This window comes from Spermophilus citellus (genome assembly GCF_964194105.1).
Source record: "Spermophilus citellus genome assembly, chromosome: 5".
Classification (NCBI taxonomy): domain Eukaryota; kingdom Metazoa; phylum Chordata; class Mammalia; order Rodentia; family Sciuridae; genus Spermophilus; species Spermophilus citellus.
This window is the reverse complement of record NC_138186.1, coordinates 16,687,905-16,711,129: the sequence shown is the minus strand read 5'-3', so window position 1 is coordinate 16,711,129 and position 23,225 is coordinate 16,687,905. Positions and strand designations below refer to the sequence as shown.

The window sequence follows — 23,225 nt, the reverse complement described above, 5'->3', positions numbered from 1 at the left end:
GACTGAAAAGCAATGAAAACTATTACAAAGATTTGGCCATACCTCAAATTCATTTTCCATAAATCTCTTGAAATTATTGCATTTACTTTTGCTTGGTTTATGGCAAACAAAATCAACTTAGTTCTTCAATTCAATTGTTAAATGCAGAATTTTAAGAATCACAGTGATGACAAAATTGGTACACGTTTCATCATAATACACCTGCTTATGAGAACAGACGTGAACATTAAAAAGGATTTACATTTAACATGGATCATTTGCCACGAGGACAAACACTTCTGGTTCTTTCAGAGCCAGAATGCTTATATGGTTCCAGAGGGACTCCTTAGCAGAATTTGCTAATTACTCATTAAACAATTGAACATGTATAGACGTTATTTATCTTATAAAGCTTACCCACAGAAAAATAGACACAAAAATGAGGTAAATACTACGGGCAAGATTGTGGTTCTTGGAAAAAGGCTAAAAGCCAACATATATTTTTGGTAAGCTTTTCCTCCTAAGCATGTTTCAAAAGATGAAAATAGTAAGAGCTGGAAGGCCACAAACTTAACACACACGTCTTGTCCTCCAGGGAAACGAACGGCAAGGCACTCTGCTGCACTGCAAAATCTGATCTTTCCCAACAGGCAGTGCCAGCACCATCGCAGCCATCTTTGTCATAGTGGAGACAATGCTTTGATCATTCCCTCTTTTAAATGTGATCTTTGTTCCAAGACCAGATGTTTGTTTACATTACTCATGGAATAACACTTTATGCATCTTTAGGTCTCTCACAGCCAGGGAAGCTGTGGGAGGCAGCTATGCTACCTGCCTTTTAAGCTACAGTAATTAACATCAACCCTGTATGAGAATGAGGTGAATGATCCTTCTAAGAAGTCTGTAGTTATAGTTCTCTCAGCTAATGATCAGAAAACAAATCAAATTCTGACAAAGAGTAAATTCATCCCATTTCCCCCCTCTTCTTCCCCATTCAAATGATCATATTTAGGCACTTGAAACAGGAATGTTAGAGCACTCTTCTTCTCTTGGCCATTCAGTCAGGCTCCAGCTGCAGTTTCTCCGTGTGCCACTGAAGAGTGCCACTGAAGGTATTGCTAAGCTTGAAGCAGAGGCTAAATGTTGGTGGGAGTATTTTGTGGAGCAGTCAATGAATTCTCCTCCATTTGTGAATGTTGTTGTTCAAGTTCTTAAAAAGTTGAGAATTTTGCTAGGCCCTTCTCCATCTCAGCATATTGTTCTTTAAGCCTTTCCATGGCTCTTCTGTGTTCTTCATCCACCTCAGCCTGACGGCGGGGTTGTTCTTTCATGAAATCCTCCCACTGGAGTTGATGCTGTTTCTCAGTAGCTATTAAGTGGTCATGATACATCTGAGAAAAGAAAATGTGAAAATCACCTAAGATCTTCTATACAGTTATTTCTATATGCAGATGAGACAAATGTAACTTTATTGCTTGATGTTTGGTTTCTGTAATGATCAACTATAAATCACAATAAGAAAAATTACATTATCATTTTAATATCCAATAAGAATAGGACACATTAGAAACACTGAAGGCTTTTTTTATTATAACTGAACATGAGTACTCACATTTTTGAAAATTCATAGGTGTTTAGTATCCTTAAATGACAAAAATCCAAGTAATTTTAATATCTCTATTTTTCTCAAGTTCCAAATTACATATACTTTATCAAGTTTAAAGAACATATGCTAAGACAATCATAAGAAATTAAAATGTCTGTCTTACATAATATGTTTTGAGTACATTAGAAGGAATCATAGATCATTAGCTACTGAAGGAGAAATCGAGAAATCTCTTCAGTTCAATTCTAGCCCTTAAAGCAAATCAACATCTAAAACAGGCAAATTAGTGTTTTCTCAAATATTTAAGGTCGAATATGTCAAATATCTAAATTCTTCTTGAGATGGTCCTTAAGATTTCTATAAAGATAAAAGGGTTTTTCTTTGGAGCACCACAGCAACAAAGAGGGAATACTACTGTAGAAAAACAACAGCAACTTAATTTTCTACCCTGAAAGAAAAACTTCAATTATTATCTTTGAACACACACAACAAAGAATTAAATTTAAAAAGGGTATGAAAAGTAACTTTCTATATTTTCTTCAAGTATTCTACATGCATGTTAGAAGTTTTGATGTGGTTTGATTCCCGCTATGTTCTTTTAAACAAACCAAGGGAAACTGTGACAGAAGCAAACCACAGAAGCCTATAACGCATCTGAAATCACAACTGATTCCTCCATATTAACTCCATAGAGCTCTAATGGAAAGGGACACCTGGTGGGCTCAGAGACTCGACTGGCCACTCAGAGGCTGGAGCCTGAAGCTTGTATATTAGTAGTGGGGATCTGAATAAGTACTAGAGTGGTGGTGGGAAAGGGTTCATATACCAGGGGAAGGGCAACAACTTCAGCACACTCCTTTTTAACTTCTCAGCCTTATGGATTTCAACTCCAAAAAAAAAAAAAAAAAAAAAAAAAAGGACAATACATGAAGAGTTTAATTAATTTTTTGGTAGGACTTCTGCCAAAAACTATTAATAGTCTCACAGAAAAGTCACAGATTAAAAACAGAATAAAAATTAAAACTTCATCAATATAGTTATCTTGCTTTAACTTACTCATTTACTTTGTTATTTATCTACTTATTTATTTATTTATGGTTGTGGAGATTTAATCCAGGGACACTCAGCCACTGAGTGTCATCCCCAGCCCTTTTGTTTTTTAATTTTGAGACAGCCTAAATTTCTGAGGCTGGCCTTGAACTTGCAATCCTCCTGTCTCAGCCTCCTGAGCTGCTGGAATTACAGGCATGTGCCACAGACATAATTGGCTTAGCTGCTCTTTTGATCTGGCTGATGGCCTGGGTTCCTACTCCTATCAGGCAGCACTTTTTATCCAGAGCAGCTTAATGGAGAAAAATGCAGACTTGGGAACCATATGAATCTCACTTCCAAGTTCTAGCTCACCCATTGCCAGTTGTCTAAAGACACTAATTTAAAGTTTAATCTAAAAATGAGAAAAATATTACTTTGTTCAAAAATAAATAATATTTATGAAGACTAGAGGTAATACATGTCAACTTCCTAGCTCAGTACCTGAGGTGCTTAAGAAAAATTAAATATTATTATAGAAATCACAAGCACAGCATCTAGAAGGCAGATCACTCCACTTTTTATCCCCTGGTAGTGAAGTTTTTGTTCTTTAATTAATTAATTAAATTTTTTTAAAAAAAATTTTTTAGTTCTAGGTGGACACAATATCTTTATTTTATTTTTTTATGTGGTGCTGAGGATCAAACCCAGTGCCTCACTCATGCCAGGTGAGCGTGATACCACCTGAGCCACATCCCCAGCCCCTTTACTTTATTTAACAATAGATTCTTGTAATAAATTGAAGCATACAAGTAATGCAAATAAAGTAAGTTTGCCCCTCCCATTTTTCATATTCACTGCATTCCTCCTGGATATAGCCACTGCTGATGAATTGGCTGCCAACAATCAGTGTCTCCATTTTGTACTACAGAACGTTATAACTAAAGACATACACACCCAAGTGGCCTTCCCACATCAGTTATATCACTGCTTTCTCTCAAAGTCCAGGAGACAAGTTGAAAGCTGACAATCCCCAGCCCCAAATGAAAACCCAGTCTTGCTTTCTTCTCCTGAAGTTCCTGAGGTCAGTCCACTTGACCTAATTTCTTAGTCTCTCACCATTAATAATAATTGCTATGCATTCTTCATAAAAATTACACACACAAAAAAACAGAGAGGTTGACTATATGTTTCCATATTGACAACACTGCAGTCTTCACATATATAAAACTCAGCTACCCGGGAAGAACATCCCCTTGAGACTTAGCTGAGGAACTATGCAGCAGGGTCTTTGAGCTAACAATAACAACAAAAAAGATGTAACAAAGTCCATTGGCAAGAACTGCTGTTTCCAGAAGATTCTGAACCTATTTGGCCTATCACAATTCTAACTAGTTAACTGGTTTTCAGGACTACACCATATGAAAAATCACAAATAAGAAAAAGAAAGAGCTGATAAATGAGATATGAAGAAATGATAGTCAGCCTATGGCAAAGGAGGAGACAGAAAAACCCGAAGCACAGTATTTGAAGGCATTTGGTATAGAAACACAATCTTCTCTCTCTGACCCCAATCCCACTCTCTCTCCATGATATAAAACTTACGCATAGAAGAACACAGAATATATTTTTAAAGATTTTCATCCAAAACAGTTTTTAAAAGTCCTATAAGAGCTCCATGTTTAAGGAAGACAAAAACTTGAGCTTTTTGGTAAACCTAGCTATATAATATTATAGAGGTTCCTCCAAACATTAAATGTAGAATCACACATGACTCAGTAATTTCACTTTGAGGTCATACCCCAAAGAACAGAGAGCAAGAATGTGAACAGATATTTGCACACTCATGCTTACAGCAGTATTTTCCACAACAGCTCAAAGGTGGAAGCAACCCAAGCACCCACAGACAGGTGGATAGGTGCACAAAATGTGGTCTATACACATAATGGAATAGTTCTTCAGCCTTAAAATGGAACTTAAGTCTGTAACATGCTACAAACACAGATGAGCCTTGATGATATAATACTAAAGAAACAAACCAGTCACAAAAAACCAAAATATTATATGATTCCACTTTGAGCAGCCAAATTCAGAGACAGAAAGTAGAATGGTGGTTCTGAGGAGTGTGGGCAGAGAGAAGTGGGAGTTAATGGTTAGTGGATACAGAATCTCATTAGTTTTGCAAGATCAAAGAGTTTTACCGAGAGTTGGTGGTGATATTACTGCAGCACAACAATGGGAATATATTTAAAGTCACTGCAATGTAAAAAAATATGGTTAGGGGGAAAAATGGTTAAGAAGGTGAATTTTATGCTGTACATATTTTACCACAATAAAAAAAAATTGAAATCAAGTTTCAGATGAAAACAATTGCATTCTTAAATGGATATATTTGCTTTCTTTTGGGGATAAACTTAGAAAATTCTAAGTTTAAAAGAAAATGAAGAGGAAGTTTATTAGTGAGCTACAACATGCAGCAGAAGTCATAAGCGGCAATGGTGTTATATCTAATTAACATTAGCCTATACAATGAGTAAATTGTACAAATTAAGTCACAACAGAGAAAGAAATAGTAATAATATACTGAGATACCTATCCATATCTATTTATATCCCATAAAAGATAAATTTAAATAAAAACCAATCCTGAAGCTAAACTATATCTAGAACCAGTTCAATAAATAAAGTCCGGAATACAAAATAAAGATAGTTTTGCTCACATTAGTTAGAATCAGTGAGTCTCAACTGGGGTGGGGGGAGTGCTTCTTTCTCCAGAGATTTTTGGTCATTGTAACAGAGGTCAGGGGAGGAGCTACTGGCAGCCAACCCATAGTGCACTGGCAGCAATCCTCAGCAACAGAACAAAGACCTTTCTATCTGGTCCAAAATGTCAACAGCATCGAAGTGAAAAATGCTAGTGTAAGAAACAATTCTGAATACTCCAACTAAGGTTTAAAAAGTATTCTGGAACATATGTCAGCAATATACGTGCTGTTAATTTTACACACACTTTACCCAGGCACAGAAAAATCTACTTTGGTAAGAAATATCAGTACAAGTGTCAAAAAATATTTTAAAGAGCAGGAAATATTTCTCAGTATTCTCCAAATCTTTTCAAGAATATGGCTTTATATGATCTCATCTCCCTCATGAAAAGACATTATGAAGAAGCATAACCAAATCTAATAAATATCTGTGCACAAGATCGAAACAGTTACATTTATTTCACTGTCTCTGGAGTGGCTGGACAGCGCTTCAAGAGTGGATGCTGCACATGAACCTAAATTTAAATTATTGACGAAATCAATCACCTTCTGTCTCCTAATGGCCTATTTTTCAGAGCTAGTGAACTTTATAAACCAATTGCATTTCAATTCACTACTTAGTACTAGCACCCAAAATGTAACCTTTGTATTAGTGGCAGTTCTCAAGACATGTTAAATAAGTAGGGAATGTGCATTTATTGTTCTTCTGAATATACTTTTAGATATCAATTGTGGGAAATGTGATTTGGCTGAATGACGCTTATCAATTTACTGCCGGCAGAATTCCACAAATTGTCTTGGCAAAAAAGAAGTAATGATTAATGGCAATAGTCTATTTTATTCCATCACTACTCCCATCTTTCTTTGCTTTTGAGAGCCTTTCAAATATACAAAATGTGGCCAACAGGATAAGCAAAAGCAACAATTAACATTAGTCTGTAAAATGCAAATAGAAGTCATTTTTGTTTTCTACATATTTATCTCTCTCTCTCTCTCTCTCTCTCTCTCTCTCTCTCTCTCTCTCACACACACACACACACACACACACACGGAGGTGGACTGTACATATAGTCCAACACCCTGCCATGTGAAAATTTCAGAAAAAGCTAGATATGGCAGTTTAAAAAAATCCTAAAGATCCATACTTCAAATTGTTCTAGTAAGTAGATAAACATTAAAAAAAATGAAAATTTAAGACATAAGGTTCATTGTCCCACTAAGACTATAAAGAATTTTCACTTTGCTGGGCTGTGAAAATGCATCCCTTTAATACCTTTAAGCTGATTAATTTTACTAAACCATCTTGAGAGAAGAAAATCAGGGTGGTTCCTCACTAACAGAGGTTTCACATACTCTACAGTAATTCTCAGTGAAACTCAGCTTTGCAGTACATTTAAAAACATTAACTTTTAGTATTTTACAAAAATTAGTATAACAACATTCTCAGACATAAAGACAGTTAAGAAATATACTGGTCTAATTCCTTGAGCCACCCCCCTCCCACCTTTTTTGGTCCTCCTCCTTCTTCTTCTGCCCCCTTTCCCTTCTCTATAATGAGGACTGAACTCAGGGACACTTGACCACTGAGCTACATCCCCAGTCCTTTCTATTTTATTTTATTTTGAGACAGGGCTCACTAATGTTGCTCAGACTGATCTGGGCTCAAGTGATCCTCCGGCCTTAGTCTCCCATGTGCTTGAAGCTTAGGGAGTCGTCCAAGGGCTTACAGTCAGCTAATAAAAGAATCAACCATTACAAACAGAAGAAGCCAGATTTTTTTTTTATGCAGTCTGGTCATTTTTTTCCTATATAGAGAAAGCTAATATGTTAAATATGAATATAATTCAAAGTGATAAGAGGAAATATTCCAATTATGGTTTAAGGGTTCATCCTACTCAAGAATAAAAAGAATTTCTGTTTATCAGAATTGTAACTGCTTTGACATGTCTGAAAGACCAACTCAGGTGTGAGTGCAAACTCACCCTAATCTGCTTAAGTCACATTGCAACATGTCAGAGAAGTAGATGAGGCACAGGATGCGTTTCCATTTTGAAAGCCAAGAGAACTACATGTTAAAATGTATAACCAGTATTCTATCAGACAGTTATTCTGCTTCTTAATAACAGAAATGCTCCTAGTGCCTCCAGTAACAGATGGCTTAAAATAGCATTTTGGCTGGCTCCTCTAATACCTCCAGAAATAACCACCTGATGCTCACACACCAGCTCTATGAGACCACTGCTTTCCTGCATCTTTTGCCCTTGCATAGGTTACATTCCTTCCCTGCACTATCTTTCTTATCATCCAGCAACTGAATTCTTATTGACTGATCAAGGTCAGGCTTGAATGTCACCATCTTCCTAATAAATTATTCCTTTTGCCAAATTGCATAAATTTTTCTTCAACTTGATCACAGTTCTCACTATCCTACATTGTGTTAGCTTTAGGGGTTTGGAGCCCCCCAACTTTTAACTCCTTGAGTGTAGCGATTGTCTTAAACTTAACAAATTAAAAAACTTTCATACACAGTGGTACCTAGCAAGAAGAGGATTAAAACATCATCTGCTCTCCAGCCTGGTATGACCCACTCAAGCCCCCACGCCTGCCTTCACAGTTTTTGGAGCATCATGCTGGCACTACACCCCAAAATGGACAGTCCCAACTATGGCTCTGTGACTTGCTATTTCATCCATGTGCTCAGTAGTGGCTGTGCTCCCTGACCCTGCCTGCTGGGACCCTACTACCCTTGGGCAGCCTTCCCATCAGTTGAGTCCTTTCAGTAAGACTTAAATCATCCAAAGTTGAATTTTCAAACTTTACATCTGGAATTGAGTACAGAGTATAGAAATTAAAGCCCTGGAAAGATTCATTCCATTATATACTTATGTAGTAACAGATCTGAACTTTGTACTGTGGATTAACTACAACATTTCCAAAGAGATAGAGATAGTAACATTTACTGATATGCACACACGCAAAAAGGAATTGTTTTCAGAGTGACTTAGTATTTTCACATCTCTTAATGTAACTGTAAGGTGTATCTTTACTTAGAGTGATGAGTAAGTTACAAAAGCACTTTATGAAAAGTCCAAGTGAAAACACCAAATTATCACAGAAACTTAAATTCGTACGCTGTTTTCCACATCTGAATTTAATTAAGATATAATTCAAATAAGCAAAGCACCGCCCATCAAGTGATTCACATACTCCTACGACTATTCATTAAATAACCCATCTGCGGGCATGAATGCTTCCTTTTCTAGAAGAAATATACATAATATAGTCTATGCTTAAGGTTCAAAGGAAAGATTTATATTTCCAATCTGGTGGGTATTTTTTTGCTACATGTAAAACTTCTATTTTCTCTCTCCTTTGTGAGACAAATACCACTTTCAGGGAAAAGGTGAAAATGCTGAAAAGATAAAAAAGAGATCTGCAATTTGAATTATAAAAATATTGATGGTGTGACCATGTGACCACATCTCCTCAACCCATATTCAATAAATTAACTTTAACTCACTGTATAAATCAAAATAATTCAGAGAATTTTCTGATCAAAAGCAATTGCTAATGATATGATGATAATAAACACCCAGAGAGCTGGGTGTTACAGTGCACGCCTGTAAGCCCAGTGACTCAGGAGCTGAGGAAGGAGGATCACAGGAAGAAGCTAGTCTCAGCAATTTAGAGAGGCCTGAAGCAATTTAGCGGGACCCAGTCTCAAAATAAAAAATAAAGAGTTCTTTAGCTGGGCATGGTGGCACATGCCTCTAATCCCAGCAGCTTGGGAGGCTGAGGCAGGAGGATCGCAAGTTCAAAGCCAGCCGCAGCAAAAGCAAGGAGCTAAACAACTCAGTGAGACCCAGTCTCTGAATAAAATATAAAAAACAGGGCTGGCAATGTTAACTCAGAGGTTGAGTGCCCTGACTTCAATCCCCAGTAAACCCCCCTCACCCCAAAACAAAAGCTGGGGATATAGCTCAGTGGTAGTGTGGATTCAATCAACAGTACCAAAAAAATTAAAAAATGAAAAGAAACATCCAGGAATCACATGCTCATTATCTACTTTTACCTTTCTTCGTTCCTGTTCCCTCTGCTGGAGTCTACAGACGGAGTCATTAGCTGCTTGCACTGAAATAAAACAGACAGTTGGTTTACAATTGTTAGCCTTTAGTCAGGAGAGACTGACTTGGATTCTGTTAATCTCAAGAAACTACAAAAAAAACAATCATTTTGATGGCTGGTGGGTGGCTAAAGGGGAAAAACAAGTTTTGCCAATATATTTGGGCTATTGTAATTAGAATGACCATCATCATTGAGCATTGAGATACGCAAGCCAAAGGGCATATGTGTACTGACTTCAATGACAAGTGTCAAGAACAACCTCAGAATTCTCTGATTGCTGCATCCTGAGGAATTATGGCTTTCCCTCATCTCTCCAATTCGCTGACTCCCACCCTTCCTCACCCACACCACCATTTTCTTGCAGGCAGTGCTTCACCTCTAGATAGTTTCAACAACTTTCTACCATTCTTCTCACCCCTGCTCTTTTGTCTTCTAATGCATCCTGGCAGCCAGTACAAGTTTAACTCTCCAGATCATTTCTATTAAGTCATTTCCATTTCTTAAGAACCCAAACTGTGGTACAGGATGAGTATCCCTAATCTGAAAATCCAAAATCTAAAAGGCTCCAAAATTCAAAACATTTTGAGCACTACCTGGGTGTAGTGATGCACACCTGTAATCTCAGAGCTAGGGAGGCTGAGGCCCTAAGCAATTTAGTGAGATCCTGCCTCAAAGTTAAAATGAATAAATAAAAAGGGCTGGGGATGAGGCTCAGTGTTTAAGTGACTTTGGGTTCAATCCTTGGAACCAAAACAAAACAAAACCCTTCTGAGTTCTGACAACACAAGTGAGATATTCTAAATCAACTTTACGCAGTAGGTCTCAGGCAAAATGCAAGCATACTAAAAATACTGCATAAAATTACCTTTGGGCTATACGAATAAGATATATATGAATTAGAGGCGAATTTCCTGTTTAGACTTGGGTCCTATTCCCAAGAGATCATATGTGCAAATATTCTGAGATCAATAAAAGAAAAAAAGCCAAAATTCAAAATGATTCTATTACCAAGCATTTCAGATAAGGGATACTCATGTATTCATTACTGAAGTTATTTGAATATTTACTATGTGCCAAGACCTGCACTAAGAAATTCACACGCTTGCCGGGCATAGTGGTGCACACCTGTAATCCCAGCACCTCAAGAGGCTGAGGCAGGAGGCAGTTGAAAGCTAGCCTCAGCTGAAGTGACACGCTAAGCAACTCAGTGAGACCCTGTCTTTAAATGAAATACAAAATAGGGCTGGATATATGGTTCAGTGGTCGAGTACCCCTAAGTTCAATCCTTGGTATTCAAAAATGAAATTCACATGCTTTAATCCCCTTAATCCTATTTTTCTCTTAGAAAACAGACCATCCCATTTTATGGATGACACATCTGAGGAACAGAGAGGTGATCCTGTCACTCAAGAAGATCATACAACTAATAAGAACAGGAAACAGCATTTCAAATCAAATCTTTCTGACTCTCAAAAGACTTGGCTCCATACTTTACTGCCTCTTAATATTTCATCAATGAAACCAGTTTCAATTCTTCAGTCATTCAAATTTTTTCATTTACCAGATCTATTATTTCTGTTTACAGGTGTTCTCACTTCACTCAAATAAAGATGTTTGGTATGCAGGCCGAGGAAGCCTTAGTCAGCCCAATCCAGGCTTGAGCCCTTGGTTGTGTGGCTGATCCTGGACATGTTTTCTCAGTCATTCATTCATCAAATATTTACTGAGCATTCACCATGTACCAGCACTGTTCCTGTTGCTGCTCCTACTCCCTTCACACCTTACCTCCTCACTTATTAAACAAGCATAGCAACCAATAATAGGACTTCAGGACTGACATGATAATTATACCAGATATGCATAATATAACTACTACTACAACAAACCACTTACAATGGTTCTTTACACACAAAGCAAGCAGTCAAGAAACTAATACAATATAGGAGAGTAAGAACTGTGATCAAGTTGCAGAGAAATTTGTATAATTTGGCAGAGGAATAATTTTTTAGGACGATGGTGACATTCAAGGCTGACCTTGATTGGTAAATAAGAATTCAGTTGCTAGAAGATAAGAAAGATAGTGCAGGGAAGGAATGTAATCTATGCAAGGGCAAAAGATGCAGGAAAGTAGTGGTCTCATGGAGCTGTGTGAGCATCAGGTGGCTTTTTTTGGAGGTGGCAGAGAAGCTGAAATGCTCTATTAAGCAGTCTGTTACTAGAGGCACAAGGAGCATTTCTGTTATTGAGAAGCAAAATAACTATCTTATAGAATACTGGCTATACATTTTAACATGTGCATGTAAAATGAGCATAACAACTAATAATAGGACTTCAGGACTGACATGATTGTTACATGAGATAACAGCAGACATTATGTTTATAATAATTCAAATACTACTAATAAAATCACCCAAAATAGCTCTTTGCACACAGCCATTAGTCCCAAAATATTATTGTTACTATTATTCCATTACTGCACTACCCTATTGAAAGTGCTTTCTTTATTCCTTTCCTCTTTTTAAAATGTTTTGTTTCAAAAGCTGAGTTTAAGGTCATTGCCTTCACAAAGCCTTCCTAGATTAGTTATTCTCTATAAAGATTTTTCCTGACTTGAAATTCTTTCATCAGATACAGTGTATGTGTATTCTACCACTTTATCTTGCATTTGCTTAAACTGGAGGTTGATCTAATTGTTTTACAATTATGCCTTCCTACCCCACCCCAGGCTGGGCCCAACTAGGTCACAAGTTCCATAATAGGGCAGGGACTGTGATTCCTCTTTCAGAAAAATGTTAGGCTTCTCCCTCTGGGAATATGGTAAAAGAGGAGGAATTTGTTTTCAAAAAGCTATGTTTTTATCAGCAACCATTAATTTTAGTTATTATCAAAGATAATATTTAAGGACTGAAAATTAGGTTCCCAATCATTGTTTTTTCCTAAAAGAAAAGATGAAAACAAAACAAAATAGGAGTTGATTAGATCTGCCTCCTTTCTGCAGCATTTATTAAGATGACATCATCTTTCCCAGGCAGTGGTTCTATCATTTCCTGTTTTTTCCCCCTTCCTGGCTCTGTGAACATAACTTAAAAATCCAACTTGCTGTCTTTAGTTGGTTGCCATTTTCAGATCATTCTGAGCTTACTCTAAGAGTTACAGGACTGTGCCACTTATTTTGTCATTTGTTACATCCTTTAGTTATGACACATCTGACAAAGGCACACTTGTTTCTCAACAGAATTTTCTTTATGTCTGGATAGAACATCCATTTTAAGAAATTTCAGCCCCCGTGAAGTAACACATTTTAACTCATTAGCTACCCAACAGATAAAGTTTCTTTTCTGAATTCTGAAATATGCTTTTGTAAAATCTAAGAAAATCATCTTCCTACACCAAACATTCTCTTCCTTCATAATTACTGATTCCAAGAGGAAAAAGTTCATTTCTAGGAACTTTCCTATCACTTCCACATCTCTTACTGGCTCTACCTAATTCAGTACAAAGAAACTTCCTGGCTGTCTCACTGTTTTAGGAGGCTATGTTGACTTAAAGAATAAAAGGTCAGGAATTTAGCAGATGCCTTTCTCTTAACCAAGATTTTTCAAGGAAGTTAGCACCTTGATAGAGTTATTGTGCCAAACATGCAGCTAGCATTGTCCCGATTTTCCCAACATAAAGGAGAAATTCTATCATGATAATAATTTTGGTTTGGTGTTAGAAGCAGATGTTGGCTCACTCATTCATTTTAATGAAAAATAATTACTGAGCAGCTAAAAGTGCCAGACACAGTCATAGGTCAGACTATAGTGAACAAAAAGTCCCCAAGCTCAAGGAACTTGAATTTCAGTATGGAAAACAGGCAACATGTAGGTAAACATTTAGCATGTCAGCTGGTGAAGGATGATATGGATAAACAAAGCGTGGCAGAGAAGCCAGGGAATGCCAAGTGGAAGAGGTGGCCAAGAAAGGTCTCACACTAGCACCTGGGCAGAGACCTACAGCAAATGAGGGTGCTCAGGCATCTGAGAGAAGAGTGTTCCAAGGGAGCAGTAAGTGCAAAGATGCTGAGGAGGGAGGGAGTATGCTCGGTGCATCAGAGGAAAGTGAAAGAGGCCAGTGGCTGGCATGAAGGGAGGGAAAAGGAAATGGTAAGAAATAAAAGTCAGAATGTGGGACATTATGTAGAAACTTCCAGGTCATCATGAAGATTTGGGCTTTTAATCTATGCAAGATGAGGAGATTCTGAGGTCAGTTATGACAAGAACTTAGTTATATAAAAGGATCGTTCAGGCTTCTCTGTGGAGGATGGACTATAGGGAGGAAAAAGAAGAAGTAAAGAGATCAGGTATGAAGTACTAGAGTAATCTACTTAAGGGATGAGAGTGGCTTAAACCAGAATGGTAGCAGTTGGTGAAGTAGCAAGGATGATCAGATTCTAATTAGTCTCAAAATTGAACAAAAATAATTTGAAGTTTGGTTCTAAACATGTTATAGTGAGATGCTTATCAGACAAGGCAGTTGTATATGGAATTCAGAGGAGTGGCCTAGGCTGAAAACAAAAATATGGCATTATTGATTGGCATGCAGTTGACATTTAAAGCTATGATTCTATATGAGATCACTAAGAAATGAAGTATTGATAGGACGGCAGTTGGGGTAACCCAATGTTAAAGTCAAAGCTCTAAGTGGGAACTACAAAGCTAAGGAGGAGCTTGGGTTAGAAGGGAATCCAAGAGAGAGTGATGTCCCAGAGGAAAGGAGGACTTTTATTGGCTGTACAGAAGGTGACGGCCTGAAGCTGAACTTGGGCTCTGGAGTCAGCAGAATTTACTTTGCACTATAGTTCATAGAACCTCCCATAGAACCAGGAGTGTTAAACTACTACAAATTTCAGTTTCCTCCACTATAAAGTGGGGAGGATAATAAATATTTATTTTACTGGGTTTTATAGTTAAATAAAAAAAAAGAGGTGAAAATTCTAATAGTAAAATAGTATAAAAAAGTTGAAAAAAGGTTAAAAATTCATCGCTTAGTAAATATGAAAAAATTATGACTGTGTACTACAAACACTGAAAAGTGGTGGCCAAGAATAGGAACACAGATTTTAGTAAAGAATCAAGAATACAAATCCCATCTATCCAACTCATCCCCCAAAAGTCAAAATAGGAAAGAGAAAACAAGTTGCCAAAGCCCTTAGAATTCGAATGTACTTTCATTTGTCAAGAAAATAGATGAGGGAGGGGAAAAGGAACATGATATGTGAGAGCATCCATTCTGAAAGAAAACCTAATAAAATTCTTGATAGGTCCTTTGCCATACAAATCAACAACATGAGTTTAATGAAAGAAATCAGATGTGATGATAAAATACAGAATGAAATAAAAAGTGAGACTGCAGTGCGAAGTAGATAAACTGAGAACTATAATACCATTACAGATATAATAAATGGAAAGGGGAACTTAGTAGTAAGAGGGTGGGGGAGAGAAGTGAGAGGACAGGGACACAGCCCCACCACCCTCCTACTGGGGAGGCGTGCATTCATGCTGCCAACAATGGAAACAATAAAAATAAACAGCAGCAAGAACACTGCACCTTCTAAATGTTTTTTATAATTATTCTCCTTAGAATGATTTTTTAGTAACTACTATCTTTTATAGTAAAAACACTTGTTTTAAGGTATTGCCTTCTGTTTTCTTTAGATTTTTGTTGTCAAATGTAAATGAAATAAAAAATTGATACTTCAATTTAAAAATTATACAATCTCATTCTTGCCAAATGTCCTTTCTTCTTTCTTCCTTTCAATCCTTCCCTATCTACTCATCCAATGATGGCTCCTCCATCTATCCTTCTATTGGATTAAACAAGCAGATGTCTGGAATGATCTTCACCAAAGTTGAAAAGCACTTGTTATTTTTAGGTAATTATTTAGTGGGATTTATTGTTTTCCTTTTTTTTTCTTCTTTCTTTCTTTTTTAAAAAGTTCTCAGTTAGGGGTGTAATAACACAGGGGTAGATGATGTGCTTTCTTAGCTGCAGGTATAACTCAGGGGTAAATCATGTGCTTACATATGAGAGGCCCTGGGTTTAACTCAGGAGTAGGGGGGGAAGGGAGGGAGGGAGGAAGAGAGAAAGGGAGAAAGAATTTATTTTTTCTTCATTTCTTATCACTTAAAAAGATCCTTTAAAAATAAGAAAAATCACTGTACTTAAAAAGAGAGGGAGAAGGGGAGAGAATATTCTCCAACTTTGGCCATGTAAGGTTATCTGAGGAACAACCTAGAAGCTTTTTGTCCTCCTTACTCTCTAAAATCAAGGACCCTTGACATTGAGGCAAGATCTTCTGACCTCAAACTTGGTGAAATTTATAAGCCTATTGAATAACCAATAAGTGGAACCCAGACACCACTGGTGTATTCAGAATGAGAATATGTAAAGGCAATATTTTGATGACCAGTTACCTTAAGGGTTGCTTTCTTGTATCCTGGTAGACTCATTTACTTTTTGTGGTTTTTAAGGAACCATGGATGAGTTTTGGCCTAAAATCTCTGCTCACCCAATCCCAGAACACTCTGCAAAGTGAGTAGTAATGCAGCCAAAAGCAGAAACGATGCCAAGCTGAGGATTCTGGCCCAACTCTCCACTGGGAGACTCCTAGAGGTCCCTGGTTTCCTGTTCCAGTCTGCTCTGTGTACAATGTCAGACAGTGGAGTATGGTCCACATCTGCAGGGTTCTAGGAGGACAATGGACTGAATCCCCTGTATGTTCTCAAACATGTATAGGAAGATACAGACATGGCGGCTTTATTAATAAGCACAAAACTAAACTCATCACTAGTCTTGTACTCTTTAGAAAATATTCAATATATAAGCTTGCTTACATGATTTTGAAAAACTCCTTGATCAATCAGCACTGAAAATAAATAAGCTAACATATAATTTAGAATGTCAAGTTTTTGAAAATAAAACTTGCTAGGAATGACAGCCAGGTCCAGACTAATTTTTAAAACTACATCAACTTTAAAGGCAGATAATTATCTCCATTGTAACTGTTGACAGTCAGCATAATAGGCACAAGGACATTCTTATGATGGAGCCCAACTGAAGAAGCTTTTCCTGCTATTAGCAGAAAAACAGCTCCAAAAGCCATTGCCTGGTTTCTAATGCCAACAAGACCAAAGTATTTCACAGATGTTAGAACCCCATTAACTTCACATTTTGTGTTTTAATTCATCCATTCAAGAAAATATATTTTCAGTCCAGTATCCAAACTGTCAGTTACTATTTTTCTATTTCACTGGGAAGACTTTACTTTCAAAAGGCTATCCTTATTCAGAGTTTCAGACCAAGAAGGCAACCAGTCAAAATAGCTGTTCATTGTTTCCTACTGTTTCACCCAATTTACTTTTATATAATCAAAGTGTGGAAAAGAAGAGTTATAGGCACATATCAAATGCATATATAAACATTCTGATTAATAACAATTGCAGTTTTCCTTTTAGAATAATACTGGAACGTTTGTTGGGGTCTGGGTTCTGTACAAACATAGACTTCTTGCTGTTCCACTCAAGCCAAATATGATCTCGGGAATTTATCCTTCCAACCCTCTTTTAGTATTAGAGTACATCAGCCTGGACTTAGTTCCACACAAAGCCATTTATCTCCATTATGAACCAAGGTCTCTGCTGATCTCCTTCACGGCCATTCTATTATAGGTCAGTTTTGTCCCCACCACTATCAAGGATACTTTTCCATTTTGTACTTCAGTAACCCATCATTATTTGCCAGTATATCATACCTCAAATGTTCTCAATATAAATCTGAGAAGCCTTACGTTTCTGATATACTGCTAATTTTAAAATCAGCTACTCATAAAGCTTATCTATGTTATGATTTGATATTAAAAATACTAATAAATAATCTTTTGATCAACTATCACTCTACATTAGAATATGTCACTTAAAAAAGAAAAGTGATAAAATACAAACATTTATGAAAGGATTATTTTTTTTTGTGGGGGGGAAACGGAACTAAAACCTCTGATAGTCTGTTTGGAAAAAACTTTCCACTTCATATTTTCCTAATTCCACGTCATCAAACATTTTCTTACAGGTAACTTTAAAATTTTTTTTTTTATTTTTAGATGGACACAATATCTTTATTTTATTTATTTATTTTTATGTAGTGCTGAGGATCGAACCTATGCCTCATGCGTGTGAGGCAAGTGCTCTACCACTGAGCCACAACACCAGCCCAGTAACTTTCTTTTTAAAAGGTAAAATTGTTTTGATTTTCTTGCATGCTAGAAGGACTGCCTTGCACACATCTTGCTTTGGAGATGCATGCTCCTAATATCAAGGCAACTTGCATTAGTCACTAGACAACCACTTTCATGTGTCCTGATTAGAAGTTTCTTCTTTTCCTTTCCCACCATAATACTTCAGAAAATAAATTTGGCATAGCATTAATTTGAAATCAAAATCAAAAACTTACATCTCTGGAGAACTTCTTTCAAGTTGTCCTGCATCGTTTCTCTGCATTTGGGAAGAGTATGTTCATTTGTTTCATGGATCATATTCTTCAAATTTTCAAGAACTCGCATTTCTCGAAGACCACGTTTTTCCTATTAAAAGGAAGTAAATGACTAGTACTTACTGTGTCTGAAGTCTTAATAATTATTTTCTGAGCTTTCCACTCAAGTTCTGGTTGTTATGTTATTACTTACTACTGAAATTTACAGCCTTCTAATTATTTGGCAATAAATGAGGTCATAACCTGGAGGCATTTTTTTTTAATTATGAAAAGCTCCAAAAATTGCCATGAGTAATATTTTTATAGCAATGTTTGAAAATGGGCAAGAGAAATACTAAAAGAACAAGAGACTTAAGAGTACCACATATTTCACTAGGAAGAAATTAGACACTTTGATCCAACTTTAAATTTCATTGTGCATTATATTTTTTTACAATTTTTTTTACTCTCAATAATAAAAATGGGTGGTAAAAGTAATGATATGCAGATAACTCCCCTGATAGAATAGAACGAGCAGCAACAGACTGAGACTGCTGTCCTCAGAAAAGCCTGCTTGCGAGGCTGTCCTTGGCTGAGGACTGGAATCCTGACCAGTAATCAGTGTCATTCATTGGTATAACTTTCCATAAATTACAAAACAGCTCACTGTGCCTAAACTGTTTGCACAAAGACTGTGGTTAACACTGACACCTTCCTTCTGGTGAATGGAATTCTGGTATTCGCTAGGCTGAGGATGCCTGTTTGACTAGTCCAAGTAGAAACCCTGGACACCCAGGTACAATAGAATGCACTCTGTGCTTGTTGTCACAACCTGTTGCTAGGGGAGTCAGGCACATCCGTGGAATTGGGAGAGAAGTCTTGGAAGTTTCTGCCTGGTTCCCTCCAGATTTCTCTCAGCACCTCTGCCCTTTCCTGGCTTTGCTCTGGATCAACTATAGCTGAGTCCTGTGAGCTCTTGTAATGAATCACAGCCTGGGAGAGTCTTGGGGATCCTGCTATACCCACCCCCCAGAAAGTGGAGCTTAACTACCTTCCCCACCCAACTTGAGGGTGGGCTAGACTTAGTGAAGTGCTTTGAAAGAACAGACAAGGGAAAGGGGAAACCCTTCACTTTATAGGGAGGAGAAACCTAGCCAATGTGACCTCAACTGGGCCATGAAGGTTCATGCAATTAGTGGAATCATGTCCATAGCATGTAGCCCTAATGTGATGCTATGGGAAGGGGACTTCAACTCTGTGGTTTTCTTCCCTCAAATCCATAACCCCAAAAGCCTAATCATGAGAGAAAATCAGACAAACCCAGATTGGGAGGCATTCTATAGGGTACCTTGCTAGTATAAGATTATCAAGGTCAAGAAAAACAGAAAGACTGATAAACTGTCTCAGCCAAAGAAGTCTTAGGAGACATGATAATTAAATGCAAGGTGGTACCCTGGATCGGAGCCCAGAACAGAAAGAAGGCAGTAATGGAAAAACTCATGATATCCAAATACAGTCTGGTGTTTCATTAAAAGCAATGGGCCAATGTTGATTTCTTAGTTTCTTCAAATGTGGCATGGTAATGTAAGACATCAGTAATGGGCAAAATTGGGTGAGAAGTATATGGGAACTCTATACTATCTCTGCAAATCCAAAATTAATACAAAACAAAAAGCTCATTAAAAAAGGGCGATAAATTTGATTATAATAGTAAGTTCTACTACTGGGATTTTTATTTGAATCATGCTTATGAAACAGCTGTGGTCAGTTTTTCACTTTTTGTAATTTTCCCATAATGAAAAATTAAAAACTTATAAAAGTTGAGAAAGGATAATATAATGGACCCTCGTGTACTTGTCAACAAGCTTCAACAATTCTCTACTCATGACTGATTTTGTTCCCTTTATAATACTTCACTGATTCCCCTAGAACATTTTGAAGAAAATCCTAGGTAGTGTATCATTTCACTGTAAGTATTTCAACATATCTTTGTAAGATAAAGATTCCTCTTAGGAAAAGAAATAAAGGCACATATTCTCCCCCCTCCCCCGAAAGACACACACACATACTGTACACAAGGTCAACAATCCTTTAATATCATTAAATATCAAAGTAGTGCTCATATTCCCTCAAATGTCCTATAAATGTTCTTTCTTATCCCTCCATTTGTTTGGACCAAAACCTAAATTAAGATTCATATATTGCAACTGGTTAACATTTTTTAAGTGCTTTTTAATCTACAGATTTCTCCTCTATCATATTTTTTCCTTGCGGTTTATTGAAATAAAGTGAGTCATTTGTTCTGCACAATTTCCCATAGTCTGTTTTTTTAATGAATGAATCCCTGTGGTGTACTTTAACATACTCCACTGTCTCTTCCCTTTCCTGTAAATTAGTAGTTAGAACTAAAGGTTCAAGCAGATTGAGGATTTTGTTTTGTTTTTTTGTTTGTATTAATTTTTCAGAGGTGGGTTATGCACTCTCAACAGGATGTTGGCATTCCGTCCTCATTTATCAGCAGGGATTCTTCTATGAAAGAGAAACTGCCCTTCCTCCACTATTTGGTTACTCTGAGGAATGTTCACATATGAAGGAAAACAAAACAACAACAACAAAACCACCCTTGACTTTCTCTCCCTTTATTTACCAATTTAAAAAATAATGAGTTATTTCCTTAGTATTCTCTAGGGATGATTAGAAAGAGTTTTTGTTTATATACATCCTACAGCTTATAGATTTAAGCCTACTTGGGATTTTCCAACCTATTTCAGTATTGCTCTTCAGTGATACTCAAGACTGTCCCTAGCTTTGTCTAGTGGAAGTCTCTTCAAATTGGCTGTGGGAGGCTTTTTAGAGAATTCCACTCTTCTTTGTCATTCTCTTTGCTTTCTGGTATAACCTGATGCTTCAGACTCATCCTATACATCTGCTCCAGAATCAGCAGTTCTCTAACCACTACACCAGCACCAAGAGATGGAATTCAGAAACTGAGCACAAGGGCTGTTGGCTGCTACCGGTTGGCCATTATTTCTAACCTTTCAGTAGACAAGGCTGGGAGCTATGTGAAAGAAGGAAGAAAGGAAGAAAAAAAAAGAAATACCATGAGGTGATATTGACAAACAAATTCAGACTATAGGATTTTTTTCTGCCCTGTACTGCTGATTGAATCCAGTGACTCTACCATGGAGTTACACTCCCAGCGCTTTTTATTTTATTATTTTTTGAGACAGGATTTCCCTAAGTGGCCAAGGCTGTCCTTGAACTTGTGATGGACCCTCTTGTCTTAGCTTCCCAAGTAATTGGGATTACAAGATGTGCCACAGCATTCCCCAGGACTACAGAATTTCAAATTACCTTCCTCTGTTTTAACTGTTTCTTTCCAGGTTTTCAAAACACCAACCCAATTACTCATTTACCTTATCATAAATTTGATCAAATAAAAGCACTAAATATTAGCATTAACAAAATGATTACTAAAAACAATTTAATATTTTTAAAAAACTTATGTGTTTTGAAAGTATATTACATTAGAAATGTATATTTAAGCCAGGCAATCCCCAGTACCAAAGAAAGAAAGAAAGAAATGTATCATCCAATCACTGTGTTTTAACATTATTAGGAATAATTTCTTTCTAAAACACGATTTGTTTCTCTACATTTGATGTTTTGAGATTGTTCCTTGAAGTTTAATTTTGATTTAAATTATGTAAAATACTTACATGGCTCCAAAACTACATCTGTGAAACAAACAAAAAATTCAAAGAAGCCTAGCTTTCATCTTTATGCTTTGTACCTTGTGTCCTCTATCACTTTCTCTTCAGGTAACTATTTTTAAAAATGTATCCAACCACTGTTTTAGTGTAAGGATATATACATCCATTACACATGTGTATGCATGTAAGTTGAAAATAATGTAAGTCAAAATGCACTTAATTCATCTAATCTACCAACATTCTAACTTAACACATACACTGGTGAGTACTGTTTGTTTCCTTTCATGATTGTGTAGCTGATTGGGAGCTGTGGTTTGAAGTACTGGCCACATGGTGAGAGGACTGGACCTGGGAACAGATCCAATTCAAAATATTTGAAAGATGGTTTCTACTGGCTGTGTATCACTTTTGTTCCATCATAAAGGTGAAAAATCTAAATTGAACTACTTAAAGTTGGAGACTGTATTTCTAAGTCAGCATTTTTGTTTTCATGGTTATGTATATACCAATTCTTTATGCAATAACCTTGTATATAATACCTCCACTTTTTCAGCTATAGTTTATTTGTTCTCTACATAAAGAATATATTAGGTGACCATCTTTTCTTTCTCTAGTCTTTCCTTATTCCTCAGGATCTAATGTGAAATACTGTCTGTTATGGGTTGGGCCTTAAATGTCTTCCCACAAGCTCATGTATTAAAGCCTCATCTCCAGCTACTGGAAGGTGGTGGAAACTCTAGGCGATGGGGCCTTGCTGGTCACTGGGATGTGCCTTTGAAAAGTATTTTTTCCCAGCCCCTATCTGTCCCTTTCCCTTTGTTCCCTGGTGGATAGGAGGTGAGGAACTCTGTACCACCCATGTGCTTGCTGCCATGACATTCTGTCTTAACACAGGCTCAGAACCAAAAGAACCAAGTGACCGTGGACTAAAACCTCTGAAATAGTAAGCCAAAATAAAGCTTCCCTTTAAATTGTTTTTCTCAGGTATTTTTTTCCCACAATGACAGGAAGTTGACTAATACTAATATTTTCAGTTAATATTTATGAGGCAACCAGCAAGGGAATCCTGCTTTTCATACACCTTCCCATCTCCTTCCATTTGCTGATAATTATGCTTCGTCTTCACTGTTAGAACACGGAGCCACTGCATGTCACACTGTTCTTCTTCTACACTGTTCAGTCTTAATTCTTTAGCTCAACATATCTTTAATGCTTACCAATTCACTTTTTAAAAATATTTTTTAGTTGCCAGTGGATTTTTTACTTTATTGGTTTATTCATATGTGGTGCTGAGGACCGAACCCAGGGCCTCACACCTGCCAGGCAAGCGATCTACCACTGAGCCACAACCCTTACCAATTCATTTTACGAGGGAGTCTCTCCAAACATTGTTTGAAATTCACTCTGTTGGAAATGATCATTTGAGCAGTATTTCCAGAGTCCTGCAGATTTTCACAGTGTGTCTGTGGTCCTTATGTCTAGGAATCAGTTTGGCTAAATATAA

At 37.0% G+C, this 23,225-nt stretch overlaps 1 protein-coding gene across 1 annotated transcript in view; it reads right to left on the bottom strand.

Moving 5' to 3' along the window:
• Positions 1–631: 631 nt before the first annotated feature.
• BLOC1S5 (biogenesis of lysosomal organelles complex 1 subunit 5) overlaps positions 632–23,225 on the bottom strand; it is a 34,373-nt gene continuing 11,779 nt past the window's right edge. Inside the window, exons 3-5 of the mRNA XM_081296319.1 lie at positions 17,991–18,120; positions 9,451–9,509; positions 632–1,370 (exon numbers count right to left, since the gene is read on the bottom strand). Of these exons, the coding sequence (XP_081152445.1) occupies positions 1,191–1,370; positions 9,451–9,509; positions 17,991–18,120 (369 nt within the window). The 3' untranslated portion in view covers positions 632–1,190. The remainder of the gene's footprint in view (positions 1,371–9,450; positions 9,510–17,990; positions 18,121–23,225) is intronic.